Source organism: Mustela putorius, unplaced genomic scaffold, assembly GCF_011764305.1.
Source record: "Mustela putorius furo isolate JIRA1106 unplaced genomic scaffold, ASM1176430v1.1 tig00000145_pilon_pilon_pilon, whole genome shotgun sequence".
NCBI classification, from domain to species: Eukaryota; Metazoa; Chordata; class Mammalia; order Carnivora; family Mustelidae; genus Mustela; species Mustela putorius.
The window spans coordinates 38,457,167-38,478,002 of NW_025421294.1; the positions used below are offsets into that span (position 1 = coordinate 38,457,167).

Sequence of the window (20,836 nt, forward strand, 5' to 3'; positions counted from 1 at the left end):
CTCAAAACCATCTGGAGATGGTGGTATTCACTGAAGTAAAGCAATACATGTTAATACTGTTTCACAAAAGCAGAATTACTTCTGTTTATTACTAATATATTTCCTGTAACAGACATACCCAATTGTACTTTCACCCTTCACCCTTATTTCGTTCTACACCTTGGTTTCATCTGTCACCCCCTAATCTGACCTGACCCCCGCCTCGTTCAGGATTCACACCCCAGTGCTGGGAAGATCAGTGACGTCTGGCTTGCATATTACTTATATACCTAATGCTTCCATATAAGCTACATCTAAATGACCCTAAAAAGAGCTCCCTCAAAGCTAACATATCAAAATGTCATTCACCCACATTATTTTCAATGCGCAGACTTTCAGACAATTAGTATATAGTTTACTTAAGTTAAATTTTAAAAAGAAAAAACAACCTCTGTTAATAAAACAACAGACTTTGAGCTCCTAGGAAAAATATGTGAAAGGCAGTCTGGGATCAGGATGAGTCCTGTTAGAATTTAAAATCTGTGAGGACAGGGTCTGTGTCTCATTTGTCTTTTTGCTCTGTACTTAGCAAATGCTTAATTAATATTTGCTGACTTGAAAGAGGCCAGTAATATGAAGTAAATCATTAGGATGAATATGGAATTAAATTATTTAACTCTTACTAAGTGTTAAATCCAAAAGGCTGCAATTCTTGGCTTTGTACTAACAGAACAACAACAACAAAAAAAAGCAAGAAAAGACAAATGAAACTGGAGGAGGTTTGGGGTTGAAAAAGAAAAGCATCACGGTGACCAAGCAGCCTGAATCAGGAAGCAGAAGCTTCAGTTTGTAAAAATGAAAACAACGGAGAGAAGCTCCTGATAGATAAATAGATTTATGATGCATATGGGTAGGAATTATATTCACCAAATCCTGGTGTACAGGGACTAAGGAAATAGCCTCCAAGTCTTAGAGGGCTCATGTGAAGCCAAATGGAAGGAATTATTTCTTTAACAAAGAACCTGAGCCAGCTTCATGGATGTCCATGCTATGCACGTGCACAGGGTTCTTCTATGCCTAGAAGGGCCTGCGCTTGCTTCGATGGTATGTTTTTGAGGTCTTGAATTTTTTTTTTTAGGACTTGATTCCTTTATTTGAGAGAGAGAGAGAGAGAGGGACTGAGAGAACATGAGTGGGGTGAGGGACAAAGGGAGAAGCAGACCCCCTGTGGATCCCAACGCAGCACTTGATCCGAGGCTCCTGGGATCGTGACCTGAGCTGCAGGTGGATGTTTAACTGACTGAGCCACCCAGGTGCCCTTGAATTTTTTTTAATATTTTATTTTAAAATAATCTCTATAGCCAGGTACCCTGAAATTCTTAATAACTTATGAAAGGAACCCCACATTTTCATTTTGTACCCCTGCAAATTATAGAGGTGGTTTTGCAATAACATGGAGAAGTTATTCATCCTAAGAACTGTAGTTAACAGAATCAACAGGGTAAAATGAGTTGGGATAAATTCACGAATTAGTGCAGAATCTGCTTTGGGGTCTGTTTTTAAAAGCTAAAGCTACTCTGGGACGCCTGGGTGGCTCAGTTGGTTAAGCAGCTGCCTTCGGCTCAGGTCATGATCCCAGCGTCCTGGGATCGAGTCCCGCATCGGGCTCCCTGCTCTGCAGGGAAGCCTGCTTCTCCCTCTGACTCTGCCTTACACTCTGTCTGCCTGTACTCGCTCTCGCTCGCTCTCTCTCTGACAAATAAATAAATAAAATCTTTAAAAAAAAAAAAAAAAAGCTAAAGCTACTCTGAGTTTTCTTGAAGATGATGTAATAAGGGCAACTACCAACAGAGGGCCTAACAGAAAATGAAATTTCCTTTCTCCTTATTATCTACCCGAAACCCAAGGTGAGACATGTTGTTGCATAAATTTGAGTAAACAATGAATTTAAGTAGAAATATTGATTAATTACTTTTTAAGGGAAAAAACCCTTGAAATGATGATTAAAAAACAAACAGAATTTTTTTATGAAATGTCACCCTTTCCTCCCTCTTTCTCAGCACTTAAAATAAGTTTACTTGGCAGCTCCTTTGTTCTATCACTTGAACAATCTCACCTCCTTTCCAGGTGGACAGAAACTAGAATTTATGACTGGAAAGTATTTGAAAGAGGGAAAAGGATCTTTAGGTATTAAACCTGGATGTGGAGGGCAGCCCAGGACAGAGCCATCTCAACTCTGTACATGTTAGATAAAGCTATTTAGAATCTGGAATTCTTGAATTTTAGTCTTGAAAATTTAAAGCTACTCAGATGTATTTGCTAAATGTATTATATATGTCCCATGCAATGAATTTGATAGGAAAACCAATTTTCCTCAAAAAGGCCACTAAATTTTAAAATTACACTAGTCTTACTAACTTGGAAAGCTTCAAACCTTAGGGCAAAAAGCAACAGGTTCTCCAGTTAAAATCTGGGGACTTAATGTAATGGCCTTCTCACACACATTATGATTTAAAGGAACTATGCTATCTCTAAAAATGTCAGTTCTGCCGTTCCCTAGTGAAGACAGTCTTTATAAAGAGGTACCTGATTTTCTTATTTAGGATATCCGGTCCTATTTTCCAATTATCTTAAAAAGCACAGCACAGTCCCTAAGCCACTAGCATCCCCAGAAACTTGCTGAAGATGTAAATTCTCAGGCCTCAGTCTAACACCTCCTAAAACATAAACTCTGGGGGTCAAGTCCAGTAATTTGTATTCTAACAAGCACTCTAATGATTCTGATCATCACTAAAGTTTGAGACTATGACCTTAAGGCAAGTAAACCTGAGTCTTTTTAGCACTTTCTAAAATTGAGGATCTTTTGTGACTTCAATTTCCAAACAAGTGGTCAGACACAAGAACACCAAAGTTCACAGACTGGCTTTGAGAACCATAAACAAACACTGAGTAGGAGTCTCTGAAGAAGATAAAAAACAGAAAAAGAAAAAAAAAGTATCTGAAGACATGCATTAGAAAATAGTCAGGAACATTTAAAAACTTTGTAGTAAGATACTTTTCAGTTATTCCTTACTAATATTTTGAATATTAATATATAAATAGATTTCCATTAATAGAGGTCAGTTGGTGATGATTTTTATCTCGCATAACTGTTTCTATACTGCTGAAGAGTGCCATCTTATTTTTAAGACAGATATAATGCATTGCTTTAGAATCAGGATTTTAAAACACATTATAATAAGGGAATCGATTGGAAATAACAAAACAAGCATTAGGTAACCAGCAACTGCACTGAAATAGACATACCACTCACATATTCCATTATGTAAATGAATTCAAAGATATTTCATGACTGATCAGCTAGAAGGGACATAATGATTTATAATTCAAATAACTGAGCACTGAAATCAAATTGCACTAATATATATTTCTAAATATGGAAACCTGAAATAATTGTTAAAATAATATAAATCAATGTACCCAAGCTGAAATCATTCATACCCTTTGGTTTAAATGTTATAGCTTTTAAGTTTTATCTAATAAGTTTTCTGAAAATATGATTTTTTATGAACTTCAAGAAGAAGTGTTCAAAAGCACTAAACAGCTTATAAAACAAAAGGTTATAATTTTAGGATTAAAGAATATGTAAGAGGTATAAGATGATAGGAAAAGGATCTTACTTAAATAGTGGACAGAAATAAATTAGACATTTTGCAAATTATGCCGAAAAGAATACAAATCAAATTAATTTTGTATGAGATTTCAATTCCACCCTAAAAAATAGGGTAAATCTAAACAATAGATACGTGCTGTAAAATAACATAGGCCTCTTTCCAGATAATATGCTCTCAAAGTAATTCATTGTGAAAAGGCCAGAGTTTGCAAGACTAGGAAGTACTTATAAACCACTTCATATGTTAGAAATAAAGAGTATTTCAGCATTATTATTAAAAAAAATACAGGTTGGGGTTTTTTTTAATAAGAAAAAATACATATCTTAAAAAGCCAAAATGACCACTGGAATTGGGTTGTACATCACTTTCCAGTAAAAAGGAAAAACAGCCTGGACAGGTGTAATTTATCATTTTTCTGATTTAATATCAAAGAAATATATTAAAATAATAAAAAGAATCCTGAAATCCTCAAAATTTGTAGTGATAAATAGCCCTCCCTGTCTTTATTACATTATACCTACTAACAGAAATATTGCATGGTGGATTTTGCCAGACAAGGACGATTATTTTCCAATAAAAAGTTGCATATTAAATTCCAGCACAAAAGTGGGTGTCTAATACTTTGGAAATCTTTTATGGTTTCCCAAGGAACACAATTTTAAACTTAACTAATACAAACATATTCCTGCAGTAAACCTGCATTAAAAATTTCCATCCAATGCCACTGATTTTCAGAATGCTGTTCTCATATTTAAATCTCAGCTAATCTTGGTGGTTAACTAAACCAACACTTATTTTTCATAACTCCTATGTATTTGATAGCTAACATATAAAAGACAATCTACATGCTTCTCTCTCATTGGTAGAAACAGGACAATAGTATTAACTATAATATAATAAGAAAGGATGATTCTGGTTTTAGATTTTAAAAATCTGCTAAAGATAGAAACCCAAACATTTAATGCATAATGGGAAATCTTATTTTAGAGTAAATAAGCTGTTGATTTGGTGGCAGCAATAATCTAAGAAGTGGTAAAAAAAAATTATATAATTTTCTTCCTATTACTCCTTTGTGCCTCTTAACTAATCAAAATAATATTCTTTTCAATTGAAGAATACTGAAGCTATAGTATTTACCCTCAGGAATTCAATTTTTAGAAAGTAATATTTTTAGAACATCTTGACCTTCTTCAAATTAGTTACATGCATTCTTTTAAAACAAGGACTCCCTGACAATTAAGAAAAATCACAGACTAAAACACATGAGGTTGCATACTTTCTTATGTATCCATTTATTAAACTGGATGGATAAAAACATAACTTTAACTAGTGAGGAATCTATATATCCATATAAATTCAATTGAGACTAAATAAATGTTCATAGTTTGTAGCTAATATAAATCTTTCAAAACCATACTTTACACATAAGGCTAAATGAAGGGTTTGTTTTAAACAATTACAAACGTTATAAACATATACACCCAGCCAATAGAATGCATGCATTATGGTGTTTCTATACATTACCAGATGTACAGTAAAAAGGATATCCAACAGAAAGGTCATTTAGGAACTGAAGAGTCCTTGAAATCACAGGCTCGCATCTTCCCCAGTATTTAAGATTTGTAACACTAAGTATGGGGGAAAAAATGCTTTTAATTGTAATTAAGGTATTTGCTTATATAGAGAGAGCATGGAAAAACACATACATTTATGTAAGTTAGGTAACCTAAAGCAGAAATATCTCATAAAGTTGAAAAATAGGTTTAAATACCACTAGAGAACATTTTCTATTCTATTCTTTTTAATGGCATTATCAAAATTATATCCAGTCAATGTATAAGAACACTGTTCTCCAAATAGTATATAATTCTCTAAATTTAGTTTTATAAATGAAAAAATTGCCTATTTCACAGAAGAAACATCAAATAAACATATTAGGGAATGACAGCAAGAGTTACAAAGGAAATCAAATAGAGGCTCACAGTTAACTGTCAAGAAATGAACCATCAAACTTGTGGCTCCAAAACTCACTTCTTATGGTCATGATTATTTATGTAGTTCTTTTCTCTGCATGCAACATAGTACTGTCTATCCATTACACAGATAAAAGTGGGTTGCCAAATGGAGGCATACAAATTCAGGCTAAATGTACAAAATTATGTCCATGACTACAAGCTAGTTAATTCTGCTAACAGATTATAAAGGATGATTTAAGGGAAGTTTCCATGAGTATGTCTCTGATAGCCATAGGTTCTTGGTGGAATCAATGAATGCCCTGTCTTAAGGCAATCAAACCTCTCCCAATGATTCCAGTTTGCAATAATCTCTTCAGTTGGTCTCTGAAATTGGGTATTTTCATTCTAATTAAAAACAAAAATGCTGCCCAACTGACTTGAGGAATCAAAGTTTGTAAACATTTTAAAACCATATTTTGATGTTGCCTACTGCAGATGTATGGCTACCTTGACAAATAAGAACGTCTTTGGGTGGTGAATTTTAAATATGTGAAATTAAGTTTCAATTAAGCACAATGCTACCATTCTAAGAATTACAGCATAATTTAAAAAGGTCTTTTATTTAAAAGCTAAAATTTATTAAGAGATTTAAACACGGTAAAAATATCTATTACATTCAAAGCAACAACAACAAAAGAAGAATCAAAGAACTCACATTTTCGTCATGAATGTTTCTAGAACATGGCTGTCATCTGTTATTCCTAAAACTTCTGACATACGGGCATATACCTGGATGAAAACACAATTGTTAAAAGCTTTATCATTAACATGCATTTTCAAATGACTTAGATTTAAAGCATTGTTGCATCCACACTGAAGAAAGGAGTGGGGAGGGAGAGCAAATGAAGGATCTTTTTTAAAAAAGTATAATTTAATAATTTAAAAAAGTATAATTTAATAATTTACTCTCTTTTTCTTTCAGGAAGTACCTCTCTTATTTTGAAATACACACCCACACTCATGTACTTGGTTTGTTCCCAGAACACCACATAATTTTTTTCTCTCAAACCACCCCTCTCTCGAAGATGGGTGTATGTATATAAAGGGCTAAAAAATGGAGTGTTTCAATAAAGCCTCCAACAATTAAAAAAATTTTCTATCTATTCCAGATATCAGCAAACCATCAAATAATTCAGGATTATGTTCGTTGTAAAAAGAAGGATTTCAAAAGTAAGAGGAAATTAAAGAATTTATAGACATTCTCCTCAAAAATCTCTCAATTAAGCTCCCCCAAATGTAGAGATAGGTCTTACTTTCCATGCTGAAACTGAAATCCCAGGCTCACAGATTCTCTGCTGAATACATCAGGGCCTGGGAATCCAGCTTCCAATTAGGGAGTGTTGGTTGCAGACTTTGGGGTGCAACATTTCAGTCCCAACCCAAGCCACATTGAGCTTGTAAACACATATCCCACTTGGAGTGGGAAAATGCCACCAGCAGCCAATGGAATATTCCCTAATAGGCTGGCAAAGCTGAGAGGTGGGTTGACACCTCCATGCTCCCTGATGCTCTGGTGTGATTCCAGGTTATCCCTGCCAGACACCAGCTGTATGGGATTTCTCTTCTGTGATTTGATCCCCTGTGATTGTGTTCTCTCACTTTCTCCTGATCCGCCTATTTCCTAGGGTACGGTATGGCAACTTAGCTTTCACTCCCTATGTCTTTTGCTTTTCACATGTCAACACCAGCTTGGTATACTGCCATAGGTCACAAAGGGGAGATAAAAATCACAGGGCACCACAAAGCACCCAGAATTATAGGGTTATACAGGGGAAGGAGGCTGTTCATTCCAGAGATCTCATATCTGGATATTCAACACTATGCAAAGTAGAAACTCATGTTCTGGGCTTTCAACCTAAGTCCTATAAGCAGAAGCTGCTCAGCCTGGTAGAGAATCAGTGGGAGAGAGAGAGGGAAAGGAGATGGCAAGTGGAGAGGGCAAAAGAAGGACAGAAGGGGCAGAAGGGTGGAGGGAAAAGCTGGGGAAGACTGAGGTTCACATTCCTGTTGCCTCTTCTGCTCTTTTCTGAGCCTTACAGAAATGCATTTCAATCACTGTATCTATGACTTTGCTCATGGGAGTAGGCCTTCACCTTTCATAAGATTGAAGCCATCACTGTATTTGAAAGATGTTTAGGGGGAAGAGGGAGTGAGGGAGAGACAATCTTGGGAAATGAGTTACTACCAGTCTTCAGTGATCAGAAACCTTTAAGCCCAGAGCAGGCTCAAAAGAAGACTGGTATGTAGAAAGGGGAGTTTCCCTTATCTCAGCATAACCTGAAACCTCTCTCATGGACCAGAGTAAATAGGGCCCTTGGAAAATCTGATAATGGGTATGATTCATGGCACACGAGGCCCTTTACAACTTGGCCCCAACATACCTCATCTCTACCTGAAGCCACAATGAAATACTGATGGATCAACCGAGGCTTCTCATGCAGTTTCAGATTTCTAGGAGTTCACGTGCTGTTCATTTTGCCTTCAATCTCTCCCCCCTGATTCCCATTCAAAAGTCATCTCCTCAGAAGCCTTCTCTGTCTTCCCAGGAAGAATGAGTTGCACTCTCCTTTATGTTTCCACAGTGTCTGGTCTATCACTCTCACGGTATTTCTCACATTGTAGATGTCTGGGTGCCCACGTACTCCCCACTCCCCGCCCCCCACACTGTATCATATTTTTGTAAAATTGAAGTTTACATTTTCAAGGCTTTAGAAATGCTATTTTTTTTTAAAAATGGCATGCCCAGAATTAATCTAATTTTTATTTTACCCAAGCCACATTGAATAATACAAATATAATAACTAAAATGTGATTTTAAGCATTCAAGACATTTGAACATTAAAAAAAAAAATCTTTTTTTTTTTTTTTAAATTGGCAGTTCTTATAACGAAGTTTTCTGCGGTGTCCCTGACTTCAAGAAAGGAGGAAGCTAGGCAGGCAGGCAGGTCTGTTGTGCTCTGCTGTCAAAACAGTTTCTCAGAGCATCAGATTTGACCCAATAAGATACTAGAAAAAACAGTCAACATTGACACATGGCAGTGCTTTAATCCACAATTATCCTTGTAACTTGCACCATTCCTTTTATCATCCATTAGCTTTGATTCCCATTATCCCATCTAGAACTGTGTCAACGTTTTTGTCCCTAGGGATTTCTCTCCACTACTAGGATCTGACAGTCAAGCTTGAGTACTAAACAGGATCATTACCTCTTAAATCCACTTATCTGATCTACTGAATAGTAAATTGAAAAGCTCATTAAGAGCAACAATCTGATTTGTTTTCACGTGTGACAGGGTCATTTAAAATCAATGTATGATTACTGCATTTCTTTTAAAAGACTGTCTCACATTTTCCAAGGCACCTTATCATTCAGAGACCATGCAGATAATATGAAAATGTCTTCAAACATTTGGAATTCAATTATATCATTGACATATAATTCGGGGGTGGCAAGTAGTCTGTCCAGTGAGGATATAAATTTCTTCAAGAATGTTTACCACGAAGCACAAGTCAGTGAAGGTTTTCTACAGGAAAAATTCTAAAACAATATTTAGGGGTTTTCAACATTTTCTAAAACTTCTATCACTTCACCAAAAAAAAAAATTTTATTACAGCAAGAAGAACCTTACATCACAATATTCTTTTAAAGGAAGGATACAGAGATTGGCATAGGAATACAATTAGGGGAAAAAGAAAAACACCCTTCCTTTAAGTTCATAGATTACTAATGTTTTACTTCAGAATCAATTAAGGTAATTAGATCATTATAAAAAATAAGCAAAGGTTTAAGAAGTAAGACAATAAGCTCATGTGTGTTGTCCACTCTTCTCTGAGGGATACAGTGAAGTTGAAAATGGCTATGCCTTTGGTTATGTGTTTCACATAATAGTATGTGCACTCATTACAAGTTGGTTTTGCCTGGCCATCTGTGCCTTCTTCCCACTCTTATTCTTCCTTTTTTAAATATGCCTGTATTTCTCTATTAGACTGTAAGCTCTCTGAGGGTAGAGATGATGCTCTTTTATCTCCCATACCTAATACTCAATAATGTTTGTTAAATGAATAAAAAATGAATGTAATGTTAAAATGCACATTTTGGCTGATTTCATTTCTTTCAAAAATTTTTTTTAACTAAAGGAAAACAACCCATAAAAGGTATGGTTTTTGCACAGAATTTTTTCTCTGTGAAAATGACAGACCCAAAATTCTACTCTCCAGAAATAACCCTGGTAAAATTTCATTATTTAAAAAGATGTGGTGTTAATGCTTAAATAATATTTCTGGAAGAAGTTCTCCCTATAGATGCAGTAAGAAGAGCTCCCCTCACTTGATACTGAGAGCATACACTGTTGCTAGCCTATTAGTGGCACTTCCCATATGATACAACAGAATACAGTTTTGCCTTAGTATTAATTTTCCATGTGCGTATGTCTTTCCTCCACTATTTCAAGCATGTGCTGCCAGATGGCAGGGATTTTTTTTTTTTTTAACATATCCAGAAGTAATTAGAACATTCCCTTGATAAATTTAGCAATGTAGAAGGGCTTTGGTCCCAAAGATATCTGGATTTGAATTCTGGATCTACCACTAACTAGATTAAATAAAGTCTCTGAATCTTGGTTTCCTATCTGTAAAACAGGAATAATAATACGGACTTAATGACTTTTGAGCAGATGAAATGATGATACCTAATACAGTGCTTGGCATTTAGTAGTCACTCAACAAATGTTGCTTTTCCAATGGACCCTGTCTCATAGTAGGCGCTAAAAACTGTCAGCTAATACCATTTCAAGAGAAGGCTCACTACAAAAAAAAGTAACAGAAAAGTAATAGGGTGCTTACCTCGAAGATTTCCACACTGCACAGATAAAGTTAAAACAAACAAAACCTTAAATCTGTAGTAACTTTGAAATCTTTCTGTATATAATCAGTCAATTCACACACTCCAATCATGGTCAGAAATGGTATTCGTTAAAGGCCATAAAGTTTCAAACTTTCATGCTACAAACCTGCATTTTTTCTACTTCTACATAGCTACTGTCTTAGAAGCCAGAAAAATTATCCATTTTAACCATTCATCCATCTCCCCAGCTCTTAAAATATAGAAAGTTGTTAAAAATGAAACCTGGTGATTCACAGACCTGTACCCCTGGGGATAAAAATATATGTTTATAAAAATTAAAAATTAAAAAAAAAAAAAAATAAAATAAAATAAAAAAAAAATGTAAGGAATCATTATTATTATAGATTTGAAAAGGCATGTTCCTAAAAAACTGTTTTAGTATGTTTGTTTTCTTTTATCTGTTTATTTGACTCCACTTATTTTACTTTTCAATTTCAGAAAGAAGCATTTGGGTATGTACATAACGCTTCAACAACCCATACGTCCTCTAACTCCTCAACTAACCAAATGATGAATATTGCCTGTGCACAGGCAGGTAGCTTAAGTGATCTTGTATCTGGTTTTTTAAAAGGGAAACCAGACATGATAAGAAAACCAGACAAGGAATAAGCATACAAATAGCAGTAAGATTCTGAGTTGTAAATTTAATTTAATAAAGAATAAAAGCATGTGCTGTGATCATTTTTAAATTGCTTTCTTTTTCCAATCCTAATTCCTGGTCTTGGGTATCTGCAGTGTTGTCTCTAACATTCTGGTTATAACTTTGAAGAAACTAATTATGTCAATCCTTAAATTTGAAGTAGATTACAGAACTGGGAAACCCAGCATATTAGTTCCTAAAGGTTGTATGGATATATAATGACAGTCACAGAAATTCAATAACAGCCCTCTATGAAATGTACTCAAAAGCACCACATGAAACAAATTAAAAAGAACAATGAATCTCTCATTCTGTGCAAATAAGAAAATAAGAGAAAACACTCATTCTATAGGTTTTCATAAGAGTTGTTATAATGAATTAAGATTTTGGATAATGAATCTTCAGAAAATTACAGTAAGTTAATACCCTTAGGTCTTCTATAAATGTTTAAGATGTTATAACTTCTCAAAGAGCTTTTGTAAGCAGGCTCAATGCAGAAAATTAGCAATGCTGTGGAAATCAACAACTAAGTATTCTCCCATCAGATGATATACTTTCCTGAACCAATTTATTCTCCAAAATTTGCATCTAATAATACAAAATCGATGCCACAAAATTTTTTTTTAAAAACCCCAGTAATTGTTGTACATTTTAAAGTATTGCTTCAATCTGCTGAAATGATTTATCAAGATTTTTAACGGGTTATAATTTGGTAAAACAAAACCTGTCACCAGAAAGAATCCAATATAGTGAAAGCAATAACATTTCTTAGGAAAAGAATTTTGGAACTTAGTGTGATATTATTTATTACAAATAAGAAACCAATTTTCTTATTTTTGTCTTAGGCTTCAAGTGCCCCTGACATCAATGCAGTGCTTTCTATAGAAGAGACCGTTGAAGTAAAAGGTGGGGGTTGCGATAGGAGTTGGAGGAGGAGAAGGAGAGGTATGAGAGGAAATAGAGGACTTAATGGCTTGGATCTAAACCATTTGGAACTAAAGATATTGCAGTCTTTCATTAATGCTTGAAGCAGAATAAAACACGATCATCACATTACCTTATGACCATGTCAAAAGACATAATGGTACAAATATCATTGCTTCATGTTAAATATAGAAATTTAGTGTTACTGAATAGATACATGTTAATCTTGGCTAATTTTTCCACATCATTTAAAGTAGCATCACAAAATATAAGATCAAAATTAGGTAAAAAAAAGTATTCTGGCAGAATTTAATTTTAAAACCATAGTTAATGATGCAAACCAACTGGTAAAAGGTTAGAATTCTGCTTGCCCCATTCAGTGAAATACAGAATGGCAACTGATAAAAGAAAAGCTGACTATGGAAGTACAAAATAAATGTGAATGTTAAATGTTTATTTCAATTAGACTATCTGAACCCACCATCTGTGGTGGCCATCTTGCTAAGGGGACATGTACCTAACAAATCTCTCTTAAGAGGCATTCCCAATCTGCTTGAATAAGCCATTGTATAAGAAAACTTGGAGCGACCACTTTGGCCTCGCATTTCCTTCGCTCCACATCCTGTGGCACAAAGCATGAACTCAGCAGGCTGGGGTGCAGGGCTGCCTGCTGCCTTGTGATAATCCCCTCTCCCAGTAGGGGCCTCCACTGATGCATGGCTAAGAACATGCTTCCTCTTTTGCTTGCACCCCAGTGGGGTTTCCATTCCTAACTTGGGCCCAAATCCAGACTGCTAAGGAAGGGCTCCAGATGCTGCCAGAGATATTTTTGGATTCGTTTCTAAATAACCATTTATTTGAAAGAGGAGTATAGGTACAATGTGAAAACCAGCAATACTGGTAATTTTGGAGAGATACTTTCCCTGCCTCCTGTCTTCCTCCATCCCCTCAACCCCCCGGCACCGACCAGATCTAAGGTCTAACTACCACCTGTTCAACAGAAGCTGGCTGTTTGCCTCATTTTCCTTCAGGGAGCCACTGACTAAGGATCTCCACCAGCATGAACCTAATGTCTCCCGACAGGCCTTCACTAGCCAAGAGGGACCCGGGTCGAGTGCACCAGTTACTGGTCACAGGATACACAGCCCATAGAAAGACTCCTGTGGTGCAACCAGCTGAAAGCCAACTAGAGAAGATGGGGAGTGTACATTTGTCCTGACACAGCTTTGCTCCTGCTGGCTGCCAACTCACTCCATGTCTGAGGCCAAGCTTCTGTTGGACTAGTCTTCTGTGGCTAAAACCATGGGAAAGCACTGGGTAAATATTATTATCTTCCCAAGCTCATACAAGGAGAAGCTAACCATGGCTATGGCACAAGGCTACTAGAAGAAGGCTTGACTATTTCTGGTGGAAGATTACAAGACCACGGTTTAAAGGGGGCATTTCAGGCATTTTATTTATAGTCCTTTGCAATGGCAAATTTATACCATGATTAGAATTTAGAGGAAAGAAGTTGATGCTGGATGAAATTTGTGAAAGGGTGATGGTAGAGGTGGAGAATTGGGACATAAAAGATGTTTTGTTTTGTTTTTAAACTATAACCCTCATCCCTCTCAAAGGTGTCCACCAGAAACATACTCTGGCATAAGTGATACACATACTGTAGATACCCTTCAGTAAGAGATACTATTCATGTAGTCAAAGAAAACCTTCTCCCTGCAGGTATGAATAACTCATTAGAATTGGCCACTTCAGAAAGGTAACTGAGAAACCTTGCCTGCTTTCACACTATGCAATCACGCTAAGCAGAGTCTCTGCAGTTAATACTGCTCACTAGCTGATGGCTGAACATTTGGTTATAAAACATGCATACTGTAGGGTAATAAAGTACATAAAGAGAGAACCAAGACAAGGGACCCCTACACTTATTGCTGTGAGCATGTACCTATTTTAGTAACAAGACCCTGGGGCTGTGGTGAGGTAAGTGTAAAGACTGGTGATCCACCACAATAACCAGGAACTCAACTCACCTTAACTATTTTCCAAGCCTTCTCTGGAACTCTGGACACATCACTCCTCAGGCGTACAACCTAAAAAGCACAGAGTTTAGGGACCTGACACCTGACATTAGGGATAAGGGAAGAGCAAGCAAGAGGCCTTCCCAACTTCAAATATAGGGAGGATGTGGCTTAGGGTCTTTGTGGCTGTCACTTAAAGTGCTCTGGGGACTTTGATTTTATTCTGGAAGCTATAAGCGAAGACAATGGTCAAGTGGTGTTCAAAGCCTTGATGTGGTTACATAGATTACACAATGGGTTTGCTTCCATGGAAGAATTCAAGAAACCAATTACTAAAGGATAGCCCTAGAAAAGAACAAATTATAAATAATAGTTGACATAACTTTTAAAAGAGTCTCTTAGTACTGTTGTTGCTCATGAGGTCCTCTCATTATGGAAGTGTGGCAACTGGGGCTAAGGGTTTACGCAGGCTGAGCCACCTCTGCATGGGTAAGAGTACATTCTTAATGAATGGAACTAACTTATTCAGAAGCTAAGTACCTCATACAGTCTTCTACCACTTAATCTAATTCTTGCCACACACTCTTCCCTAAATCCTCTACTCGAAAAACACACAAATTACAATTACAGTGGGTATTAAGACACATGTCCCATTTTCCACTTCCAAAGCAGCTTCTGTACTTTCCTCCTAAGAGACTCTCCTCTGGGAAGAACCACCCAACATGGAGGGTAGAGGAATAATGGCCCACAGAATGGCAAGCGGGGTGTCAATCACATCATCTGCATTTGTACTACTCTGTCAGATCAGCTATGTTCATTATGTTCATTTTTTTCATTACATTCTCAAATTTTACTCAAAAATGTTGTTCCTATAATCTGTTTTGACTTTCAATTTCTGTCCTTCATGCTAGCCTAGGTAGTGAAAACTTTAACCTACTCCAAATGCAAGAGATCATGGTTCACCTTTCACCTTCTGGTGGTCCATTAATGCCTTTGAATTCTAATACCTGGTTTCTCTGGGTAGGAGATATCTGGGGCAGCAGGTTAAGTCCTGCTTCCCTTAGTCTTTCTCCTGAACACTTCTCCATGTTCAAAATTAGTTAAAGCATATGCAAAACCCCAACCAAGACAATACACAGTTACCCAGGAAGCATCTTCTTCTCTCAGTAAAGCAGAAATGGGCAAGTTAATTGCATATGTATTTTTGGTAACTTCACCTTGGAGGAAACACAGAACATATATATGTAGTGGAATGTGGGGCTTTGAGTGAGACTCTGCTATTTGCTAGCCTAGCATAGTACTTGACAGATAACAGGCATTCAATAAATATTTTTATTTAATGAAATAACTCTGTAATCCTAAATTAGTTAGCCTCTCAGAGTCTCAGCTTCTTCATCTGTAAAATGGAAAGAATAATAACAATAAGATCACAAATTAGGAGTCTAGTGAAATGGTTTAAGACCTAGTTTGAAGCCCAAGACTAGTAGGTTCTACCACTTACTGAGTGATTTTGATCAAGTTCTTTACCCTCTAAACCTCAGTTTTCTTGAATAAAAAAATGAGGATGATAGTAGGACTAATTTATGACATTTTAGAGAAGATTGGAGTAGTTAATTCATGCAAAGCACTTAGAACAGTCCTGGAGCAGAGTAAAATTTCCCTAAGTATTGTTATTATTATTATTATAACATGCTATAGCTCTGCCAGCATCCTGGCAGAAGCACTTGGAAAGCTGTTAGTATACAGTAAGACCAAAGAAACACTAGCTATTAGTCCTCAGAACAGGTGGCCAGCTAACAGCCACTATTGTTATTAAGTAACACCTAATTAAACCTTAGTCTGACTTTAAGATTATGAGGCATGCACCAAGATGATGGTCCCTTTTCTTTGTGCTTTATCTGGACTAGACTGGAAAGTAGATCTCTGTTCTAAGTTGGTATGTGTGTAGCTTTAGCATTGGTTACAGAGTGATTTTAGGGGAGTGAGCCCTAATGAAAGGCAGCCGAACTCCAAATCTTCTATCTTCAGGAGGAGGAACAGAATAGCAGTGGGAGAGGAGACAGGAGGAAAAACAATTTTCTGTGGCAACAGGTGATGTTTTATCTCAAGAGCTCATCTGCATCACTTAAATTTTTAATTTCAAAGCCCTCATCTTCCTTTTTTGAGTCATTACAAGTTCCTGTTTCCTAGTTCCAGGATAAGTTCTAAACTCGCTGGGTAAGTAGATGATTGACAGCCTTGAGGCCAATAAATTATGGAAGTCTTTTGATCAGTGAGTCCAATCAATTCTCCAAGTTTTCTTTGCTAAGTTAATGCACACAGAGAAAGGGTTCCAGAACACCACCATTAGAGTTTTAAATTATCAAAAGAATTTTTGTGTGGCAGGCTCAGTAAGAACCGAAAGGGGCCACCTTTCATTCATGAATATAGTATTGGTCTTTGACACTAGACTATGGATAGAGTTGTTTCTTATATGGTAGGATGGATTCTATCAAATATCTAGGATCTAGAAGTAGCTTAGCTCTCTTGTGACTGACTGATAGCCAGCCAGGATAAGAGGTCCAATCTGTGCTTGTAGAGATGAGTTTGTTTCCTTGGGAAATACGACAGCAAAGATGGGGTGAAACTTGTTATGTTCATGCTATCAATCATCTTTACATTTGAAATTGAGCATATACCTAAACTCACACCTAAACACATACACAGGCAATGTGATAGAGTGGAAAGCAAAGCTGGATTTAGGGTAGGATGATTTGGTCTAACACTGGGTCAGTCACTGAACAAGTCTTTAAACCTTCCTGAAATCTTTTTCCCATTCTGTAAAATGAAGGTTATCATACCTAACTAAGTAAAATACTGCTGAGAAGACTCCATGAGAAAATGTCATGAGTAACTCCCACAGAGTGATTAAGCGCAAAAGGAGAAATCTAATACAGGTTAGAGTAAGGTTGAAGACAGATCATATCTTCAACTGATTATCTCCTAGGCATTTCTCGTTCTACATTAACTGAAAATACAGAATTTGTAACTTAAAGCATGGACAATGTTTTAACACTAGAACTTTGGGGATTTTAGGAATGGCAGGATTGGAGTGTACTGTGTAAGGCAACTGCACTGGCTAGGGAGTGTGGTATTACAGCCTGTGTCTCACACATGCAAATGACCAGGAAAAAAGGACAGTTGAGAACTTGGACCATGAAGAAGGAAAGCAGGTCAAGATGGAGCGTGGAAGGAAGTGGTGATGAACACTTAGAGACAGGAAAGGACAATGAGTGGTTGAAGGCTGAACAGAATGGGTTCAAACAAAAATTGAGAATTGTGTGTCTCAGCAAATGTAAAGACACCAGTGTACTAAGGTGTTTTGCATATTTCAGCATTGTCTATCATTTTACTACAATTCTCCCCATCAAAAGGTGTGGGAGATTGTCCACTGAAACATACTTCCAATATTGTAACAGAAGTCAATCAGAAAATGTAATTCACACTGAAGAAAGTTGTTTCAAAGCCAACTTTGCTTAAACACATCTATTCAGTAAAGCAAGGGATACTGGCACTGGGGAGCCATGCAGGCCTAGGGGAAAAAAAAATCTCAATAAGTATGCCAAGTGTGCTTTTATATTTCAAGATCCCTTCAACAGAGACATTATGGGGAGATAAAAATTAGGAAAACACTGAACTTAACTAATTCAAAATGCTGAAAAAATATTTTGCATTTATGTTTTATAACCAAGTGCTTTTCCCACATTTGTCCCAAGGCAGCAGATGAAGCACTATATTCACCATTGCTAATACTAGCAATTGGAACATGCTCTTTGGCAAGGCAGAAATAAGATAATTGTTCAACATAGGCTGGCTTTTCAGAAATACTGGAAGCATTGCCTGTAATTATAGACATCTGTCACTGCTAGCCACTCAGTACTAACCCTGACATCAATATACAACCATAGCACTAAACTGCCTGCAGGCATAGCAATGGAGACCAGATACGCTAGGCAGGCAATCATCTGCTTCATCCAAACTATCTGTCAAAGGTTCCCAACCACAAATAGCTCTTACATTTTGTATCCTTAGGATAATATGTTGATTTATTTTAGATTCTCTAATATTTACAGTCTAGGCCATCTACTAAAATAAAGAAACAAAACTTATGGCTAATGGAGGCAGTTACTGTTCACAGTCATCATAAAAGGTCATAGCTCAACCCTCAAATGTTAAAAATTGATGGCAGCTTTAACCATGTGCTATCATACAGATGTTTCCTTTTGTAGAGGCAATTATTTTCAATAGCAATTCAAAATGGTAAATACAATCTTTCATCAGCAAGTATGTTGCCACACTGATCTAATAGAAATGCTCATATTTTAAAGCCTTTTTTGAAAAGTAAAGATAGGTTCAATGCTGAGTATTGAAGAATCCAGATTGTCAGTTTGGGTTTAGCTGTACATACAGTACCATATCTGGCAACAGTTTTTACATATACAAATGATGTGATGTCTGAAAACCAGGAGATGATATTGAAGGACAAAATATGTGGTTAATGAATGAGTCAACTGACATATCATCTTGCTAGGTGTAAAGCTTACTGAAATATACATATGTGTGTACATTCATATATACATATTTTTTTGATTTTCGAAAGAAAATGGGATTGGGAGGGAGACAAACCATAAGTGTACATTCATATTTTTAAAAGCCCAAAGACACACCATAGCTTTACATGTTCCTCTCTCTTTTCTATATATTAAGGAGCCAGAGAAGCAAGCTGAAAATTATTAGACATTTAGACTAATTAGAAATAAGCACTCACAATTATCATAATGTGTTACTAAAAACACAGATATTTCTTGGTCTGATCACAACAGCCTATGCTGAAGAAAAACTATTAATTACTGACAGACAGTTAGCTTACAAGTGAGCTGCATCTTAAAAACCTCTTTTAAAATACAATTGCTAAATGCCTTACAGTGCTGTAATGTGAGACAGGTTCAAATCTTATTACTTCACTGAAATTAAAACCTAAGTTTTAATACTGTTCAAGTCGAACAATGATTCCACACTTTATTGCTTTTGAAATCCCTTGATGATCATAGGAAAAAATGCCCCCGAGAAAAAAAGACTGTTTTCGATAAACAGAAAATACAGTTTGCACTCTTAGCCTCTTTGTCATCACAAAAAAAGGATTTAATGCCAATTCTTTAAAAAAAGACTTTTTTTTCCACAAAATGTGCACCTTGTGTGCCATTTGTAAAATCAGTTCACTTTCTTTTATTTATTACTGCAGCGCGGCAAGGCAATAAAGAAGCTACCGATAGCTAATAAATTACATGCCTTTTAAAACAATTCTCTTGCTACAGAAACATGTAACTACAAAGGTTTACATTTACATGGTACATCACATGAAATGTCTATATTTGTGTCCTATTAACCATTTTGGCAAATTGTGGACTTCTACCAAATAGCCGACAGAAAAAAAGACAAAGTGAATCACACATGTAGACACGATATAAAAGAAAACCCTTTCTAGTAAACTACTCTTACTCTATTTGCTCTAAAAACCCTCCAAAATTTACTGAAACACATGTTCTGATAAATCATTTTATGCATCAAAAAGGTATTCAAAGATGTTCTAATCAGGGTTAATTTAAACTTTACTCAGTGAATACTGAGAACTAAGTAATTTCCCCCCCTAATTTATGTTCCTAGTATGCAGTCTTTTAAAAATCATAGCTCCTAGCAGTTACTTAGAATAAATTATAAAAAGCAGGATCATTGTTAGAATAAACTATAAAAAGCAAGATCATTGGATGTAAGGCAAAAATGCCCCAAATCTGCCTTAAAACACTTTGTGTTTTTTAAAATATACCGAAACCTGGTTATTTATTTATTTAATAAGTCCTCATATCAAACATGTCTTGCTTAGTTATAACCAACTTTTCTTTTAAAATAGTATAATCTTCACATATCCAGAAGGACTATCTAAAAATCTTACTTTATGAGAGTAAGCTGTTTTTGTCTTTCTCACTTATCTATATGTACAAATGAACCCTGAAATATCTGTACTCCAATTCCAGGATTAAATTGTTACATTAATCAGGGTATTTGCTTAATGCTCTCATCCTCTACTCTCATGATGAGCGTGTATTTATGAGGTAGTGTATTGTCTTTTATTATTAATTTCCTCCATTTCCTGTAATAGCTATCATAGCTGTGGCTTTTTTTGGTTTCATACCTACAAATTTCAACTTTGTTCAATTATGCATGATGAACAATGCTTCTCAATTTTCAAAGCACAAACAACTTTGTTCCTTTTCATATTTATTTCAAGATGACCATCTACCATACAAATGAATAAAAATTCTCCATTCTATTGCACCCCACTTGTCCATTCAGATCTATTTTTCCCCCACTTTCTTTTGAAATTAGCTTGATTGTGGGAGATAACCTTTTCTGAAGAGTTCAATGAAATAATTTTTTTTCATCTTCAGATTTTTTTAAAAGGGGAGTTATTATCAACATAATGATATTCTACAAACCATATATCTACATATGCAGAGAATCGTATTACACATTGCCTAATTTACCTTTTGTTTCTTTTTCATAGTAATGCTCATGTTTTTTGAAACCATGACCTTTCCCCATACTGTAGCTGAATTAAAATGGCAAAATTCTCAAATAGCAACCAA

General features: G+C 35.9%; 1 protein-coding gene across 8 annotated transcripts in view; it reads right to left on the reverse strand.

The window, feature by feature from the left end:
* The window catches only part of RANBP17 (RAN binding protein 17), a 314,839-nt gene that overhangs the window by 85,565 nt on the left and 208,438 nt on the right, over positions 1-20,836 (reverse strand). For 6 of the 8 annotated variants that reach the window (XR_001181445.2, XR_006605410.1, XM_013062214.2 and 3 more), the window contains 3 exons: positions 14,166-14,225; positions 6,324-6,397; positions 5,201-5,281 (listed from right to left, as the gene is read on the reverse strand). Coding sequence is in view for 6 of the 8 variants with exons in the window: in XM_013062214.2 (XP_012917668.1) it covers positions 5,201-5,281; positions 6,324-6,397; positions 14,166-14,225 (215 nt within the window). In the remaining 2 variants the exon portion in view is untranslated. The remainder of the gene's footprint in view (positions 1-5,200; positions 5,282-6,323; positions 6,398-14,165; positions 14,226-20,836) is intronic. The other 2 variants (XM_004737613.3, XM_013062071.2) reach the window with 1 other exon arrangement.